Source organism: Sorex araneus, chromosome 2 (assembly GCF_027595985.1).
Source record: "Sorex araneus isolate mSorAra2 chromosome 2, mSorAra2.pri, whole genome shotgun sequence".
Classification (NCBI taxonomy): Eukaryota; Metazoa; Chordata; class Mammalia; order Eulipotyphla; family Soricidae; genus Sorex; species Sorex araneus.
The window spans coordinates 176013614-176032397 of record NC_073303.1 but is presented as its reverse complement, the minus strand read 5'-3'; the positions used below and the strand labels follow the sequence as shown (position 1 = coordinate 176032397).

The 18784-nt window shown below is 33.7% G+C and overlaps 1 protein-coding gene across 2 annotated transcripts in view; it reads right to left on the bottom strand.

Moving 5' to 3' along the window:
* The window catches only part of ROBO1 (roundabout guidance receptor 1), a 1139823-nt gene that overhangs the window by 800386 nt on the left and 320653 nt on the right, over positions 1-18784 (bottom strand). The window contains exon 1 of one of the 2 annotated variants that reach the window (XM_055125438.1): positions 14391-14872. The exons of the other annotated variant lie outside the window; for it this stretch is intronic. Within the exon in view, the coding sequence (XP_054981413.1) occupies positions 14391-14499 (109 nt within the window). The 5' untranslated portion in view covers positions 14500-14872. Of the gene's footprint in view, positions 1-14390; positions 14873-18784 lie in introns of those variants that run through there. 2 annotated transcript variants of the gene reach the window in all.

Below are 18784 nucleotides of genomic sequence, written 5' to 3'. Positions count from 1 at the left end.
TCAAATGGCTCTGCAGATTTACAAACTGTCCTTGAGTGCTATGTCCTTCATTTAAAAATTAAACAGAGACCTTTTAGTGCTACCCTAAGGAACATTTTAGTTTTTATTATTAATTAAATTGTTTTCCTATGGTGCACACACAATAAAATTTTACTAGCACAAACGCTGTTTTATAGATATGAAAATGCGATTTTTTTCACCATTTTTTCTCCTAATGAGAGAACAAAATCTACCCCAAAGACAAGATATATGTATTCTTTTTCTTTCTTTCTTCTTTTTTTTTTTTTTGAGAGGTCACACTCAGGAGTTCTTGGGGCTTTACTCCTTTCACTGTGCTCTGGGATAAGTGATAGCAGTCCTTGGGGAACCATATGTGGCCCTAGGGTTTGATCCAGGTGAGTGGCATAAAGGCCAGCATCCCGCCTGCTATCCTATCTCTCTAACATCAAGATATATTTCTTTCCTTTTATTTTCTGTTTATTTTGCTTTTTGGGTCACATCTGGAGATGCACAGGGGTTATTCCTGGCTCCACACTCAGGAATCACTCCTGGCGGTGCTCAGGGGACCATATGGGATGCTGGGAATCAAACCGTGGTCGGCCACGTGCACGGCAAACGTCCTACCCTGCTGTGCTATTGCTCCAGCCCCACCAAGATATATTTCTTAAGACAACTAGAATAACATTCTCAGAAGCCATGTTTCTCCTGAGAAAGGGAGTAGGACCTGAGATCAGTCATGAAGAGTTTACACGTTGGGTGGGCCTGGGAGAGGCCTCCTGTAGCTCTCCTGAGTAAGCCAGGGATAGTGAAATGTAAGATACTGTAAACATGTTTACTTATCCTTATTGCTTTTGTTTGTTTGGGGATTGGGACTTAATTTTGGAGGGCTCAGGATACCGTATATGGTGCTGGGGGTTGGTTGGATGCAAGGCAAATGGCCTACCCACTATACCATCACTTCAGCCCCTGTAAACATATTAATAGACAAACATAAGAGTTTCTTTAAAAGGATTGGTTTTTTTCCCTCTATTTCACTCGAACCTGCCCAGTAGGGGCTTTATTCTATCTACATCACAGCTTCAAACAGTAACATAAAACTGACTCTGAGGCCTGGCATGATCTGTTTCCGCCTCCAGTCTAGCAGTGATCCCTGGAACAGGATCTCATGCCACACAGACCTCTGGGTACACTGACCTCTGGGAAAACTTCCCCGCTAAAGCCAGGAACCTTGATAGCCAACATTTCTCATGGACTCTGTCTAGATTTTGGAACACTTCTCCATCAGAGAGAAGCACAGCTTGCTCCTTTCGGGTCTATTAATATGTTCAATGAATACATACAGATTAAAATTGATTTTAAAATTGAAGGTGGTTATGTATATTCTGGCCTATCCACATTTACCTATGAAGACTTCCAGAACACTTTAAATTACTTATAAAGTGAAAATGACCACATAGCTAACACTCTATAAAATTTGCCTTAAAAATTTCAAAGTTGTTTTTAATAGGAAAAGAAAAAAAATGATGCTTTCAGGTTGACAGAGAGCCTGGCCTCATTGCAGTGAGCAGAAATGAAAGGTGTTTCATATTTTCCACCTGTTTATATTTTCATTTTCTTCCTTTATAACATTACATGGCTCTGATGATGAAATATCTTGACAATGTCCTTTATTCTTGAAATTGTGATATACATTTTTACAGGTGTTTTTCAAACATGATCCAAACGTGCCATTAGAGACCTTAATTTCTGATTCACTCACAGCAGATCCTTGTGTACCCGAGCAGTTGCCGTGCACTTAAATTTATTGGGTGGACCTTTACTCCAGCTTTAAATTTAATTGCTTATTCAGAAAAGATTGTTGCGTGCTGATAAGTTCCCTGGATTATGTCGCCCAATGTAAATGTGAGTTCTCAACCAGACGACTAAGGTAGAAAAAAAATCCTCTACTAAAATAAATTTCACCAGTTTTCATTATTTCCTATATATACATATATATGTAGATGAAAGATTAAACTTTTGCTAATTGATTTAATTTTTTAGTATCCCTATATTTTCACTATTTATTACTATTTTTCATTATTCCTAGACTTCTATATTAGTCCTATTTTCATTATTCCTATATATAAAATGTTAAATTTTTTTGCCATTCAATTTAAGTTTTCATTATTTTGTGCATATAAAAATTGTAAATTGTTTTGCCAATTGTTTTTTTTATCAATTTTTGAATGACTTTATAAGAATACATTGATAACCACACAACACACAGAAACAATTTAAGAAGTGATAATATCAGTTAGACGTGTTCTAAGTGCATTTTTTGGGCAGATTTCTGAGCAAATTTTGTATAGAAACTTCCCAAACAACCCTCACTTTCAGGTTTTTATCATATTTTACATATGAAAATATGTATGTCTACAGTTTATTAAAAAATGTGCACTTCCTTGAACCCTTTACTTTAGAAACCCAATAGAAAACATTCAAATAAAAAGTTGAAGAAAACAAATTAGTACTTATAGTTAATAACTTGAATTTAAAGTGTCTATGTAGAAATTCATGTCAATTTTTATCACATGGGTTTCAAATAGACAAAACTTACTTACACACTGTATATAATATATATCGTGAATAAATCTCTATTATATTACATGGAGTTGAGATGTAAGGTAGATTTGCCCCTGCAGCAATAGGTAGTATTTTTTTTGGGGACACACCTGGTGGCACTTGCAGCTGACTCCTCACTTTGTCTAGACTTTGCAATCTTCACCTGAACTATATATCTGACCTACCAAAGGAATATTTTAATGTTAAACATTTTTAATTTAAAAAATTTATTTATTATAGTTTATGTTGAAGGCTTATAATAGTGTCAACATTTATATGCATTTAGATGTATGCATTTATTACATGTCAATACCAAAGACTCAGAACTGCCACCAAATACACATATAAGTCCATCATGAATCAATAATCAATGCGGTCAGTATTAATTTGAATCACGATTTCTCATGAATCATGATAAGAGATAGAGGGTGATAAATATGGTTGATTGGGAAATAAAACCAAAATGCTTTTGAAAATTTCTGATCATAAAATAAAATCTTTATAGTAATAAAAATAAAATTAATCTTTAGCAGGGACAGGGTGTTCATATTTTTTCATTATTTTTAATAAAAGATTAAATACTGGTAAAATTTGTAAGAAATTTTGTTCCAAATATCTGTACTGATCATTGGAAATTATGTGTGTACATGTACATGCATGGATCAGACTATTTACTAACCAATAATTTATATCTATTATTTTTAACATTTCCATTGTCTACATTTATTTTTTAGGAAATATAGCCCATTATTCATTGCATTTTGTATAGTTTTGAGAATATAAATAAAAATACAAAATAATTATTTTCTCACCACTATATATTTATTATAAATAAATAATAAATAAAATTATGCAAATTTTTTACTAAGAAATAATTTCCTATTAGAGCTGGAAAGGGGCAGATGGTAGTACAATTGAAATTAATAAGGACAGTTGACTAGGGTAGTTGGATATTAGTATTTTGATGATGAGTTCAATATAGCAAAGTATTTTGAAGAAGTATTAAATTGTATGTCTAAATCATATAGCCTTTAAAATCAATATTACTAAATTAAAAAGTGAAATACATACTCTCGAGCTAGGGTATCCAGATAAGAAAGGAAAAGTCAAGCTTTCGCTATTCATAGATGATACGATATTATACTTAGAATTCTAAAACCTCTAAAAAATGAAAAATACTCCTAGAAACAATAGATTTGTAGAGTGGAAGTTTACAAAATCAATACACAAAAGTTCATAGCTTTCCTATAAACAAATAATGAAAAAGAAGAAAGTGATATTAAAAAAAATCCCATTCACAATTGTGTTGCAGAAAATCAAGTACTTTGAATCAACTTTAGTAATGAGGTAAAGGATTGTATAAAGAAAACTGCATAACCCTGCTTCAAGAAATAAAAGAGGACACGAGAAAATGGAGATACATCCCCGACTAAGGGATTGAGAGAATTGCTCTAGTTCTCACAACCTATAGGTGGAAGGGTTGTTTTTGTATCTCATTGTATCCTCTCTCCAGGATGTATCTCTACATTTACAAATTCCATGTGATTTAATTCTTAAAAATATATTAGGGTTTGCCTCTCTGTTCCTAAAGACTATGATCCAAGAGGTCTCCTAACCTATTTTGGCACTCAGAGCGGCTTCTTACAGAAATGCATCAGACTGTGAACTGAACTAAAACATCAGAAATCCAAAACTGCGGGGCTGCGACAGCTCATAGAATCTTCATTCTCAGCAATGAAAAGAAATTATTAAATGATGCCTTTTCAGCAAGCCTGATTGTTGGGGGGAAATTCCAAACAATCATAGTGAGTTCTCTATTGAAATATTGAATGTATTCAAAGTATAGAGAATAAAATGAAGATCATTAGCTACTTAGGTGGGGGCTGGGTGGGAGGGGGTATATTGGTGGTGGAACATGTGCACTGGTGAAGGGATGGGGTGTCAATCATTGTATGACTGAGACTTATACCTGAAAGCTTTGTATTTTTTTTATGGTGATTCAATATAATAAAATTAAATTTTAAAATATATATATATATATTAGGGGTTTCCTGACTCCTTGTCTCAAAGTTAAATTCAAGCTTGGACTGACCATTGTTTTACTATAAATTATGTACTATTTTTTATTGGAAAATAATTTTGGTAATTTAATATTCCAAACTTTGTTCAGTTTACCACACTAGTCAGTGATGATATGACTATTACATGATTTAGATTAATGAGCTGCCAAGAGGTCTTTGAATTATCATTCATCCTTTCTTCATTCATTTATCAGTTACATTGTCATAGCACCATTTCCTCCCTCTACTTTATTTCCCTGTGATTTGATAGATGTTTCTATAAAACTGGATACTTTAATGTTAATAAGTTTTTGATATTTTTTTCCTGCTGAAAATCAAAGATGAACAAAGAATGCACTACTTTTGAGCTTGGTCAGCATTTTCTTACATAATTAAACCACACCAAACCAATATACAAAAGTGTGAACATCTTAATAGTAAGAGTGTTAAAAAGATTTATTTTAATAAATGCAATTACCTTGGCAGAGATTTTGGACAAGTTTCAGCAGTGATATATTTGTCACCACATTTCCATGGCCCCACTGTTCTACTTCATCACACAGCTCAAACGTAAATGAATTCTAGCACATAAAATATTTGACACTCCTGTAATTTAACTATTTCAAATGGCAAATAATAGATAGTTTCCAATGAGGGCCAGCAAACATTAAAATTTTAAATGTGTATGTTTCAAAAGAACAAGCTTTCAAAAACATTATACTAATAATTTGTTTTTACTATACCTTTGGGCGAAATTTTATTAGTTCAAATCTCTAATTTCAACATCAAAGTCAATTGGAAAAATAGTAACCAACTGACAGAGCTAAGCTATAGAACAAATTTGTTGGTTCACATTTATACCATGAGAAAAAATTTATAGACATCTCTCTTTTTGCAGTCTATTCCTACCTTACCAAGAGACTTGTTAGAACCAAACATATTTGACTCACTCTAGTTAACAATAACAATGCCTAAGTCAGAAAGAATGCTGGATTGACCAAAAAGTGAGATAAACGACACACATCCTATTCATCCTATTATTTTTCTCACCTCTTTATAATATTTACATGCATTTAATTCCTTCACATTTCACAAAATTGAAGCAGAATTTTTGTTGCATTTTTTCACTTTGAAATCTTGCCTCTGCAGAATTTTAACCTTTCATTGCGGATGATTTGAGGATGGATTACCTGGGAAATTGCATTTCTATTCATGTGTGTGACAGCTGAGTTCAGCTGTTTTCTCAAGCATCTCTGCAACAGCTGAGTACTTTCTCCTGGTCCCCAGATTTGAGACTTAGGGAATTTGAAACAACAAAGTTACAGCTCTTCATCTGCTATAGATTTAAGTTATTGACCTTTATGACACACACAAAATATCACCTTCCCTAAATAACTGTTGTCTTTTCTATAAATAGAAACATGTATTATTATGACTAATATCACTCCTTTATTTTATTAGAGGACCCTGAAATACAAATCACAAAGATAAATAGGAGTTCCAGTCTTAGAAAATGAACTAATTGTAACTAATTATATATTATCATTAGAAGTAATTCTACATTTTCTGTCATTTGCCGGTTGAAGTCATCCTGAGGCTACCAGCACAGCTATCAGGAGAAACTAAATGAAATGCAGTTGCTTTTAGTTGCTCTAGTCCTAGAGTTCCTCCAGAGTGGATTAACTCATTACCTATCATCCACTGAAAGAGGCTCATATTCTGCAAACAGTTGAACTTGGTTTCTGCAAATCAAATATTAACACAAGTAGAAGGCACATAGAACAGGCTTGTGTTGCCTTAAGTGCAAAGGCCAGTGATATAATTTTAATATTCTCATTATTTTTAAGGCATATGCTTATGCTATTTAATGTAATACATTTTTAAGGCATATACTTATGCTATTTAATGTAACACAATACATTGAAATTATTGCTCTAATTCACTAAGCATAATTTAATAAATAACTGTTAACAACTTCAGCTCAATAAATATTATTTTAAAGGAACAAAAATACATATGAATAATTTTTTCAGTTAATTTTTTGTTTTGTTAGAAATTCCTCGAGTCTTTTAATGTTCAAGTATTCAAATCATTCTTCTTTATTTAAAGAGTTAACATTTTCCCAAGATTATGTTTTATTTTAATTATAATTTTAAAATTATTAGTGAGACAGAGCACACATTTTCCTGCAAATATCATATAAAAACTCTATTGTTTTCCTTTATAAAATCATGGTATATTTTTCCAGATTTTCATTATGATACATTGGGCTCTTTGCTTGAAGGAAAATCACTGCTTATGTTTTATCATTCAGCTATTGCATTGCGGGGAGGATATCAATCTCATTAAGTGGTCTTCATTGCAAGAATATTTTGTAACTGGGCATAAAAGGGCAAAAAGAAATAGTACAGATTTTTTTAAATTTATATTATGGATTAAAGCTACAATTTGTGTAAAATGCTAAACCTGATATATTTTTCATTAGAAACATATTAAAAATTCATAGAACGTGAATACTGGGGAAAAGGGAGACAAATAATGAATGATAAAGCATTGTTTTTTTAAATAAAGCTACTGTCAGCTTGTTTAAATGACTCCTAGATTTACATCCAAGAACTATGGATGAAGAGCTAAAAAGAAGAGTTAAAAAGTGTTTGTGGAAATACTTATTCTCTTGCAAAATTGTGAACCTCACAGTGACACCAATAACATGACAGATAAAAAAAAATCAGAGAAAGAAGAATGGCAGTTAGGTCTTCTTAAAAAACTTGAAAAACATTTCAAATGATTCCCAGGCATTTCTAAAGGATCCTGTCCTGAATAATTTCAATATTTCACAAATTTTCTAACAAGAAACAGTTGACCTTTGATCAACAGAAGAAAAGAAACAGATGGTTCAAAATATACCATAAACTATATCAACATGTTCAGATGCTAAGGCAAAATAATAAAACAATAAATGCACTGTAGAATGCTTAAAAGCATTATTGCATATTTGTGAAGGCTAGTCCTCATCCTCCCCCACCCCCACATAGAAGGTTTGAATGCCTTAAAAGAAAAATCTGAGAACTGCTTCACACAACTGAGAATAAGGGCTGGGGCTAGGGGTTGAATAGGATGGATATTGGCATAATGGCAGAAGAAAGTGGTCACTCTGGTGGAGGGTGTGATGTTGGAACATTGTATTCATGAAATCCTATCATAAACAGCACTGAAAATCACTGTACCTCAAATAAACTTACAACAACAACAATAATGAAGAAGTTGCAGTTTTAATGTATCTTGAAGTTGTATCGGGTTTGTAAGAGAATGGAGTTGAGGGCTGGAGATATAGCTCAGCAGAGAGGGTAGCTGTTTCACAAAAAGCTGACCAGGAGTTGGATCTTTGTCACCAACTATGGTTCCCTGAGCACCAAGAGGAGTGATCCCTAAGCTCAAAGCCATGAGCGTTCCCAAGTGTGTCCCACAAACTACACTAAATGAAACCAAAGTGGATTTACTGAAGTATCTAGTGTTTTAGATTATAAATTGTACCACTGTTTTAGATTATATATTGTAGCACGTCCGGTTGTTCATCGATTTGCTTGAGCGGGCACCAGTAACATCTCCACTGTGAGACTTGTTGTTACTGTTTTTGGCATATTGAATATGCCATGAGTAGCTTGCTTGGCACTTCTAGAGGGACGGAGGAATTAAACCCAGGTCGGCTGCGAGCTAGGCAAATGCCCTATCCGCTGTGCTATCACTCCATGTTATAAATTAAGCATAAGAATTTAATTCATTTTCAGAGAAGTAATGAAGATTTTAGAAATTTCTGATTAAAGTTTAAATTATTGATTGGGAAGTACACACATTGATCAGCCAAAATATATGTTATCTGAAATTACAGAATGGAAAGAACTAGATGGATGTTTATAGCCCTCATGTAGCAATTCATGATGGCAATAAATGAATGTTATATACAAATTTACAGATTGGAGTTTTGTCTAGAAAAAATATTTGAACTCTTATCTTCTATAATAAAATTCTCCCTATATAGAGTTTTTTTAAATAATAATACAAATTTATGACACCTCTTATACTTAATACTACCTCCATAAATCTGAAGAACAGCTATTATCTTTTTATTAATATCGTCTCTAACAAAGTATACTTTTTAAAGTATAAAAGTCTTTATTTTATTTGACAGTGAGTTTCTCTGTGTTCTTCCCTGCGTAGACTGTTTATATAACATGTTATTTTTAACAGTAGACTCTAGTAGTCTATTATAGAAATTATCTTATTTACTCTCTGACTTTACTTAGAAAAATATAAAATTAGTAATAATAGCATAAAACTATATGAAATATTATACTCAATTTTATTTAAATTTATCATTATTATTTTTCTTTTTTCAGACCATACTTGTTTGTGCTCAGGGCTTACTCCTGGCTTAGCACTCAGGTCTCACTCCTGGTGCTCAGGGAAATATATGGACTGCTGAGGACTAAAAACAGGTCAACTGTGTGCAAGGCAAGTGCCTTGTCTGCTGTACTATTTCTCAGCCTCAATATTACATTTCATCTATTATAGTGTTACTTTATTTAAACATTAATATATTTAGCTTCAAATGAATAATTATTTAAAGTTTAAAGATAAAACTTATTATAAATCAATATAAAATCAATATAAAATATAAAAATCTATTTTTGTTTACAGTAATCAGTCTATTAACAATGTTATATCTTATTTGCCTTGTCATATGGCTTAGAGTAATAGAATTATCGCCAAGAATATATCTGTGATTATCTGAGGTACCAAATCTATATAGGCAAAACCATATTTCATCAATTGTCACTTTGTGTACTGTCGAATACTGTTATTTAGCAATTAATTAAGTATGAATATATGTATAATTAAACAATTAATTAAGTATGCATATATGTATGTATGCTGCAATTTGGTAATCCTCACAATACTTATAACTTTTATTATCAAATTTTTATAATGGTCTGTTAACTAAAGTCTATGGTATTGATATTTCAATTACTTGATATCATGAATTATCTCCATATAAGAGAGCAAAAAAAATATTTGTGGTCTATTAACCAATAATTTCCCCATCTTCTTCTGTCTCCTTAAAGCTTCTCTAGTTACTAATAGACAACAATGTCAAAATTAGAAATTTCAAATTGAATGGCATTAACTTCTCAAATGAAAGAGTTATAGGTCATTCATTTGGAATAAAAAGATAGAAATTATTAAGCTGAGTAAGAAATGCATGCCCAAAACTGAGATAGACTGAAAACTGGGTCTCTGTGCCAACAGCCAGCTAAGTTATGTTTGAGGATATGTTTGAAGGAAATTAAAAGTGCTAGTCCATTTGAGAACACACATGGTAAAATAAAAGGCTTCTTGCTAGACATATGGAAAAAATATTAGTAATCTAGATAGAGGATAAAGACATCCCGTCTTTTAAACCAAAGTCTAGTTATTCAGAAATTGACTCAAGAATCATTAGAGAATAAGCCAAATCCATAAAATCAAGGTGGAAATTGAAGTAGGAAATGCTAATGTTGCAAGTGCATAAAATCATCCATAATAATCAAGTTTGATTTTCCAGTGGATAATTAGTGAAGGTAGTTACTAAGCAACAGAATTCCAATTTAGGTCAAACAAATGGCCTAACACTAAAAACCAACTCTCATTTATCTCAATTATCTTTTCAAAAATTATAGAGTTTTTTAGAATTATGCTAAACATACTTTGCCTATGTATGATGTATGGAACAAGGCCTTTATAAAATGATATGTTTACAAGATTTTTACTAAATATTTTAAATTATTTAAACCCACTCTTTGGACTTATTGAGTAAAAAGTTTTTATCTAAAACATCACTTCTTATTGTTTATGTGCATAGTATGTCAAAAGCTCTGATGAAGATGTATGAGATTAATGATTACAATTTCTGCTAATATCCTTTCTAAATCCTTTCTAATATCCTTTCTAAAGCTCATGTATCAAGGAAAAGTTTCAACTTTCTGTTCTGATTATTGAATACATATATTTCTTAAGGCTATAATTCCATAAAGCGCATACTCTGATATATCTGGTAAAAATAAATTGAAAAACTTTCAAAATGGGGCTAAAGTGAGTACGGGGATTAAGGTGCTTGCTTTGCATATGAACTCATTTGGATTAGCACCAGCACCGGATATGGTAGATCTGGTAACCAGACTAACAGGATTGATCCCTGAGCACAGAAAACCAACAGCAAGCCTAAGTAATAGCTGGGTGTTACCTAAAAACCAACCAACCAACCAACCAACCAACCAATGAACCAACCAACCAACCAACCAACCAACCAGCAAATCAACCATCTAACCATGCAAAATCTTTTGCAAAGAATTCACCATTCTACATGACATTGAGGATATTATCAATTCATGCGAGAAGATCAAATATCAGTACTTTGATGAAGTTAACTGCAACTTTCTTGGTTAACACTAGAGATTCCTGGCCTTTGTGGGGAGAAATTATGTAGTGGAAATATTAAGAGATAATTTAACAGCATCTAAAATTGAAAAGATTGACCTCAATTTTGAAGAATTTGCTATTCAATAACATATGCTTTGAATCAACACTTTGTAAAAGAAAGATTCCATCATATTGACAAACATCATGTTCTTTCACTGAAAGAAATTGCCACACCCACCCCAATCCTTAGCACCCAGCATTCTAGTCTGTCTACAATAATATATAGTAAGGTAAGATCCTCCAGCAGCAAAATGTCTATGAATCATTTAAGGGTCAAGTTAAAGCAATAAAATATGTTTTGTTAATGAATGTACTTATAGACAAAATTCTATTTAAAAAAATAAATTGTATTTGCAAAAATAGCTTCCATATGTGCTGGAAAACAAAAATTATGTTAATTACAGCAGGTGGTCCGAAATTCAATTTGCAATATCTCTGAATCCTGTAACTGTATATGCATTGTGTATACGACCCAGTGTTATTATAAATGATATGGTTAAGATATGGTTAATATTTTTCCTAATATGTTTCTTTAAAGTAAAAGAGAAAAGTGGGACTGGAGAGATTGCATTGCAAGTAGGGCACTTGCTTTGCAGGTGGTCAATCTATATATGAACCCCAGCCCTACATATCGTGCCCCAAGACCACCAGGAATGATCCGAGTAAGAGCACTGAGCAATGCCACGTATGAACCAAACAAAGCAAAACAAATAGCAACACAATCATTGCAATTATAAAAATTCTTTAATTTGGAAGACTTAATTATTTATATTGGTTTGGGAACCACTTTCAGTAGTACTCAGGAACTACTCCCATCTTCTAGAACTAAGTGCCCTAAGGAACTGTGTGGTGTCAAGCATCACACCCAAGTTATCTGCAATCAAAACCTGTATTCCTTTCTATTGAACTATCTCTCTGGTTCCAAGATTTATGACAATCACAAACATTATTCAAATGAATAAATAAATGAATTAAAGTGCATTTACTGAATAAGGGTATTGATGAGTTATTTACTAAAGCAAAGAAGCAATAACAAACAGTATAGTGTTTGCCTTCTTGAAGTTCATTTCTACTGGTGGAGAAATAAATATACAAAATTTACTTTAAACTTATTTTCATGTAGCACTGTAGTACTGTCATCCCTTTGTTCATCTATTTGCTTGAGTGGACACCAGTAGCGTCTCCATTGTGAGACTTGTTACTGTTTTTGGCATATTGACTATGCCACAGGGAGCTTTCTAGTCTCTGCCATGAGGGCCATATACTCCCCGTAACTTGCTGGGCTCTCCAAAACGAACGGAAGAATCAAAGCCGGGTCAGCCACATGCAAGGCAAACAACCTACCCACTGTGCTATTTCTCCAGCTCTAGGCAAGCTAAAATCATACAGAAATTATGGAATGGAGACTTTACAATGAAGTTCAAGTTCTAGAGAAAAAATGATGAAGTTCAGACTTTGGGGAGGAATGAGTTTCTCTTTTAGAATTTTTATATTAGGACATGAGATTCTGTCTTAATTGTTTCAGTTTAGTGATATAGAGCATTGTACATCCAGACCAAAGATGGGCAATTAAAGAACCAATTATTTATTATTTCGCTTATTATTAGTATCAGACAATAGGCATGATTTCCTGAAATATCCATAGGCAAAGTGAGGGATTAAAAAACTAAGAACAGGGGGCGGAGCGATAGCACAGCGGGTAGAGCGTTTGCCTTGCACGCGGCTGACCCGGGTTCGATCCCTGGCATCCCATATGGTCCCCCAAGCACTGCCAGGAGCAATTCCTGAGTGCAAAGCCAGGAGTAACACCTGAGCATCGCTGGGTGTGACCCAAAAAGCAAAAAAACAAAAAAACAAAAAAAAAACAAACTAAGAACAGAAATTAAAGGAGAGATAGGAATATAAAAGGCTCATAACAAGTTTTACAACCTGATACAACCTGAATTGGTAGCTGAACAAGATCTTTTTCAGATTATATAGCTTCCAGGTTCCAACTCCCACTGAAGATAGTTAAAAAAAGAAGTGTAAATGGGTCAAACGTAAGATTAAAACAAAACTTGTAAGCTTAGTAATAAGTTCTCAGTTTGCTTTGGATCTTCTGACAAAATCCAGTAAAATAATTGTATTATCAGTTTTCCTCAGAATGGGATAATAATATTTAGAAATAAACTCCTTCCATCACCAAACACATTCTGTGGTCCTGGACTATTTATTGTTTTTAAAGAAAGTCATGGAGAAGGGGCTGGAGCAATAGCACAATGGATAGGGCATTTATTTGCCTTGCACGCGGTCTACCCGGGTTCGATTTCCAGCATCCCATATGGTCCCCTGAGCACTGCCAGGAGTAATTCCTGAGTGCAGAGCCAGGAGTAACCCCTGTGCAACGCCAGGTGTGACCCCCCAAAAAAAAGAAAGTCATGGAGAAGTGAAGTATTTCTCATTAAACTTGAATAGGGGATTATGTTTACAACGAACTTTAAAGGCAAAAAGATGCATTCCAGGTAAATCTTTCTACCTATCATAGTGTGGAGGTGGTAAAAATAGGAAAAGACAGTGGCTAGATCTGACCAATAAGCTTAGAGAGAATCAAACTTCAAATTAATTTTACTCTTATCTAATAATAGCAAAAAGACACTCAGTTTTAAAATGAAAATAATAGTTTAAATACTGGACACCTTGATTATATAAACACATTAGAAATCCTGAAACTGTAGGTTCTTTAAATTTCCAGAAAGAATGAAGAAATGATTTATAGCAATTATTGGTTATTTCTAAAATTTTTGTTACTTAAGAACAAAATTCCTAGATGCAAGATATTTTAGGAATAGACAAGGGATTTTATAGTACATAAAATTATAATATTTACATTATGTAGAAGAAATCATGTTAAATGACTTAGAGAGACTTGGAAGCTACCTGTTCAAAGTCTTGACAAGTATCAGGAATTCCAAGAGTTAATGAGAAAAGCCAAGTAAAAGTATTGCAATGAAACCCAGAACAATATTGCAGATGTGTGGAGTTTAAAGTAGTGGGAGCCCATTTATTCTGCATGCATATTTAATGTGCAAAATTATTTTTGTGTCTTAAAACAACCTCTTAGTAATACTGCAAACTGCAAACCTAGGCAGATCGAATGCATGCCCAAATCTAAAGAAGAAAGAAATGTACCAAAATTTAAAAAGGGGGGAAAATAAAACATTCCAGGTTACTCACGATTCTTTTCACCTCTCCACCTTGACCCAGCTTTCATTCTGCTTGAGGCACCCACAGGAGAAGTTATTTCAGCCATCCAGAGCAGCAGTATCAGTAACAAGACAGCCATGCCAGGTAAAAAATAACCTCTATGGAGAGTCCTGTCACAGAGGAACCTGAAGGCTTTTACTGGGAACAGAAACCTGGAGCCAATCCTCTTATATTATTCGGCATAGATACAAAAAAGCTGTTTTCCCCTTCCATTCTCCAAAGGCAGGTGCATAAGCATCAGGCTTTTCCATTCGAATCATCCAAGGAATGTTAAAAAATATTAGGAGGGATGTAAAAACCTTCCTCTAGACATAAGCAAAATGTCAGGAGAGATAAGCTGACAATTTTCTCTGGTTTCTCTGTAGCTATGAGTTCCTAACCTGCTCCTGCCAACTCTCACTTCTTCCAAATGTTTGTCAACATTTTTCATCACACAGCAGCAGGAAAAAGCTGAGATTTCAGTATTTTCCCACCTACCCATTCTGTACCGAAGATTATAGTACTTGACGAACCTGAATATTTAATTTTGGCACTGGAAACACACCTCATTTCAAACAGAGGTGGTTGTTAAGGAAAGGGAAAAAAAATCTCACTTGTTCTTAAAGCTCGATCTAACGTCTTGGAGAAGAGATTGGATGTATAAATATCCACTGCTAAGATATGATAAAAATACCTCTGGAAAAAAAAGGGAGTGGTAAACAATCATCTATCCTACTTAGATGTACTGAGCAATTTTTATACTCGGAGAATAATTTAAAAAGACAGTCTGCCAAAAATATCCCAAATACATGAAACAGGCGGAATTTAACATACATTGCACATTTAAGGATCACTGCTTTAGGATTGCATTATAAACACTTGTTTGCTTTGTAAATGCATGTTGGTATATTCCACTTCATTTCTTTAGTTTCCTACATAATGATTTTCATCACCCATGAGCTGAGCAGTTTTTTTTTTTTTTTTACAAAATTAGACTTCTCTGTTTCACAATTAAGTATATTTTCTGATGAATAAATTGAGGCATTTTCTTGATTCAGTGGAATCACATTCTGACATTTTCAGAAGTTTGTCTTCACATTGGCACTAAATCAATTTTTAATTATAAAAATAATGTTATATTTCTAAGAATATTTTAAATAATTACATGCATAGATATATTTTAGAAGTGCAAAAAAACCATTTCAGGATATTGTCGAAGACATAATAATATGCTATAATCTGACCTACTTTTACAGTGAAATTGTTCACACCGCTGCCAAAACAAATCTCTAAAACTCATACCTGGAGATATACTATTCACTGTTAGTCCCCTCTTCTGCAAAAGAGAGGGGAAATGGGCTACACAGGCCCAAGTATAAAGACAAATTGGAGAAAAGAAGGCTGGGAATTCATATAGGGGTGACGTGAATTATGGCCATGATCTTAGAGAAAAACCCAAGAAAGGTGATTTTTGCCACTCAAATTCAGTCAAATGCAGCCATACGGGTTGCCAAATTTTCAGATTTTAAAGAGAAGTCATAAATTCAGTGTGCTATAAGGAATTTCCTAATTTTTTAGGCAAAAGAGTAAGAACTCTCACTTCTTAATTATTCATTTGAGGCAGAACATTATAAATTTGGTGCCAGTTTAACATTTCCAGGCGCTTCGATTTAAGAAATGTTCTTGAAAGACTATAATGTATCACATGTAATATCAATATAAAATATTCATAAAGTAAGCTCATAGGTCAAGGGGGGAGAATCTATACAAGTAATTTTTCATGTGGCATGATGAATGTAATGAGAATGCAAGTGCAGTTTCTATGTAATCACACAGGGAGAAAGATCTAGTTCTCTGGGCTAGCAGGATGCTTTTAATTTTTTTCTTGTTTCTACTATGAACAGCAAAACATTACTATGTTAGAAGATACACCACTCAAGAAAATAACATTAACTTCCAGACTGCCATTTTATTTTATTTTTGTTTATGATTTGAGGCCACACTCAGTGATGTTCAGGGCTTGCTCCTTGATCTGCACTCAGGGGACCATATGGGATGCTGGTGATGAAATCCAGGTAGGCTGCATGCAAAACAAATGTCCTACCCTATCTATTATCTCTCCAGCCCCCAAGTGCCATACTTAAAAAAATATATTAAGTGTCTTTTTTGGGGGGGGCTTTTGGGTCACACCCGGCGATGCACAGGGGTTACTCCTGGCTCATGCACTCAGGAATTAACTCCTGGCAGTGCTCAGGGGTCCATATGGGATGCTGGAAATTGAACCCGGGTCGGCCACGTGCAAGGCAAATGCCCTACCCACTGCTCCAGCCCCTACTCGTGTCCTTTGAAAGCCCTCTCCCTATATCTACTCTGTTTAATTCTGTTAGTGAGATAACACTAACAGATAATGTTAATAATTAATAGATAACAACATATGTGTCTTCATATATTAATATTATATACTATATATTTGTGTTGTATATGGAAAGTATTATTATATATATTTAATAATATATAGTAATAGATAAACATCCTATAAATGAGTTAATAGAAATATATATCTATCGGCTTTCGTTATGCGTACATGCATGTGTGTTTGTAACACTAGGTCTATCATTCATTATTGGTATTACTGAACTATATTTTCTTTAAGAATGTGTTTGTAGGGGCTGGAGTGATAGCCTAGGGGATAGGGCGTTTGCCTTGCATGCAGCTGACCTGGGTTTGATTCCCAGAATCCCGTATGGTACCCTGAGCCAGGAGTAACCCCTGTGCATCGCCAGGTGTGACCCAAAAAGAAAATAAATAGATAAATAAATAAATAAATAAATATCAGTGAATTGCTGCCCATGTGAACACACGTCACGTGGCTCTCCACTGTATGTTACAAAAAAAAAAAGGATGTGTTTGTAGGGTGTTGCTAGACCACACCTAGCTATGCTCAGGGCTAACTTATGACTCTGTCTCAGGGATCACTCCTGGTGATATTTTGGGGGACCATAAGCAGTGTCAGAGATAGAGCTGGTATTGGTCAATTGTAAGACAATTGTCTTAACCTGAGTGCTAACTCTCTGATCCCCATGCCAACTCAGTACTGATGGCTATAGATACAGAAGAATGCAGAGTTTGTTGAAATGATGAAATATTTTCTGTCACAGATATTAATTTGGGTTGTTAAATTTAAAACATGGCCAATAAAATTAAGAATAACTACTTTCATGTTCTTTACATGCATTCATCCATATGTGGTCATTTGTTTTCTTGCTTACTGGTATTACAATATTTTATAGATAGATACCAAATTAAAACAATCATAATCATCCAATAAAAGCAGAACTTGGACTTTTATAACCTGTAATACTCTAGTAAAACCTCATATTCTATATTCTGCATTAAATTTTAGTTAAGAAGAATTGATAATTGGGATGAACAATTAAAATTATAGAGTAAGTTTTAATTTTGTATTTTGTATTTTGCTATCTTGACTAGTATTTCCAATTGTCACAGAAAAGTAGAACATCATTCCACATTCTAAGACCAGAATTTCAAGTATATAAACTTTAACATAAAGACACTGAAAATTATCAGCATATGGAACTAGTTCATTTTAAAGCTACAAATTTGTACACAGCCAGTTATTCTGAAATCAAGTCCTAAATTCTACGTTCATAATAATAATTAAAATGATATTTCAGCTTAAATTATTAAATAGATAAAGTGCATCTTTGCACCTTCTCTTCTTTCCTGCCCTAAATCTCTTTGTGACTCTGCAAACATACTCTAGTTTAAGACAATGGAACAGACCAATTTCAATCTTCTGAGTGACACTGTAAGTATTATGTCAAAATTAACTAATTGCATAAATTCCACTCAAAAATTTAGTAATAGGTTACTGTCATTTGTTTCGTAAGTCCTTTTTTTAGAGCATATTAGGCTAGTTATTGGGAAGCTGCAATGAATCAGTAGATGTGCTTCCATGTTCCTCCCTCATGGAAAAAATATTATGATGAGTGTAACTAGATAATTTATTGAAGGCTACTACCACTCAAGTCCAGACTCACAGATAGATTTGAAATAGATACTGTTTAATATCTGGTGTTGCTTTAGTTGCTAGACAAACATCCATAATTGTCAGTTATATGTGGCATTATCTCATCCTACCCTGTAGATATAACACGGGTGCTTACTTCCTCAACTCTCAATCAACAGTAAAGATACAGCACTTGTCTAGACTCCTATTGTAACTTCAGTTATAGATACTATGAAAAGAGATATGTATCCCAAGAATCACCAGGTAGAGCAATGGAGACATGCCCCACACCCTTGGCCCACATTCCCCAGCATATCAAGTATGACCCCTAGAGTTCTAATCACTCCTGGGTCCA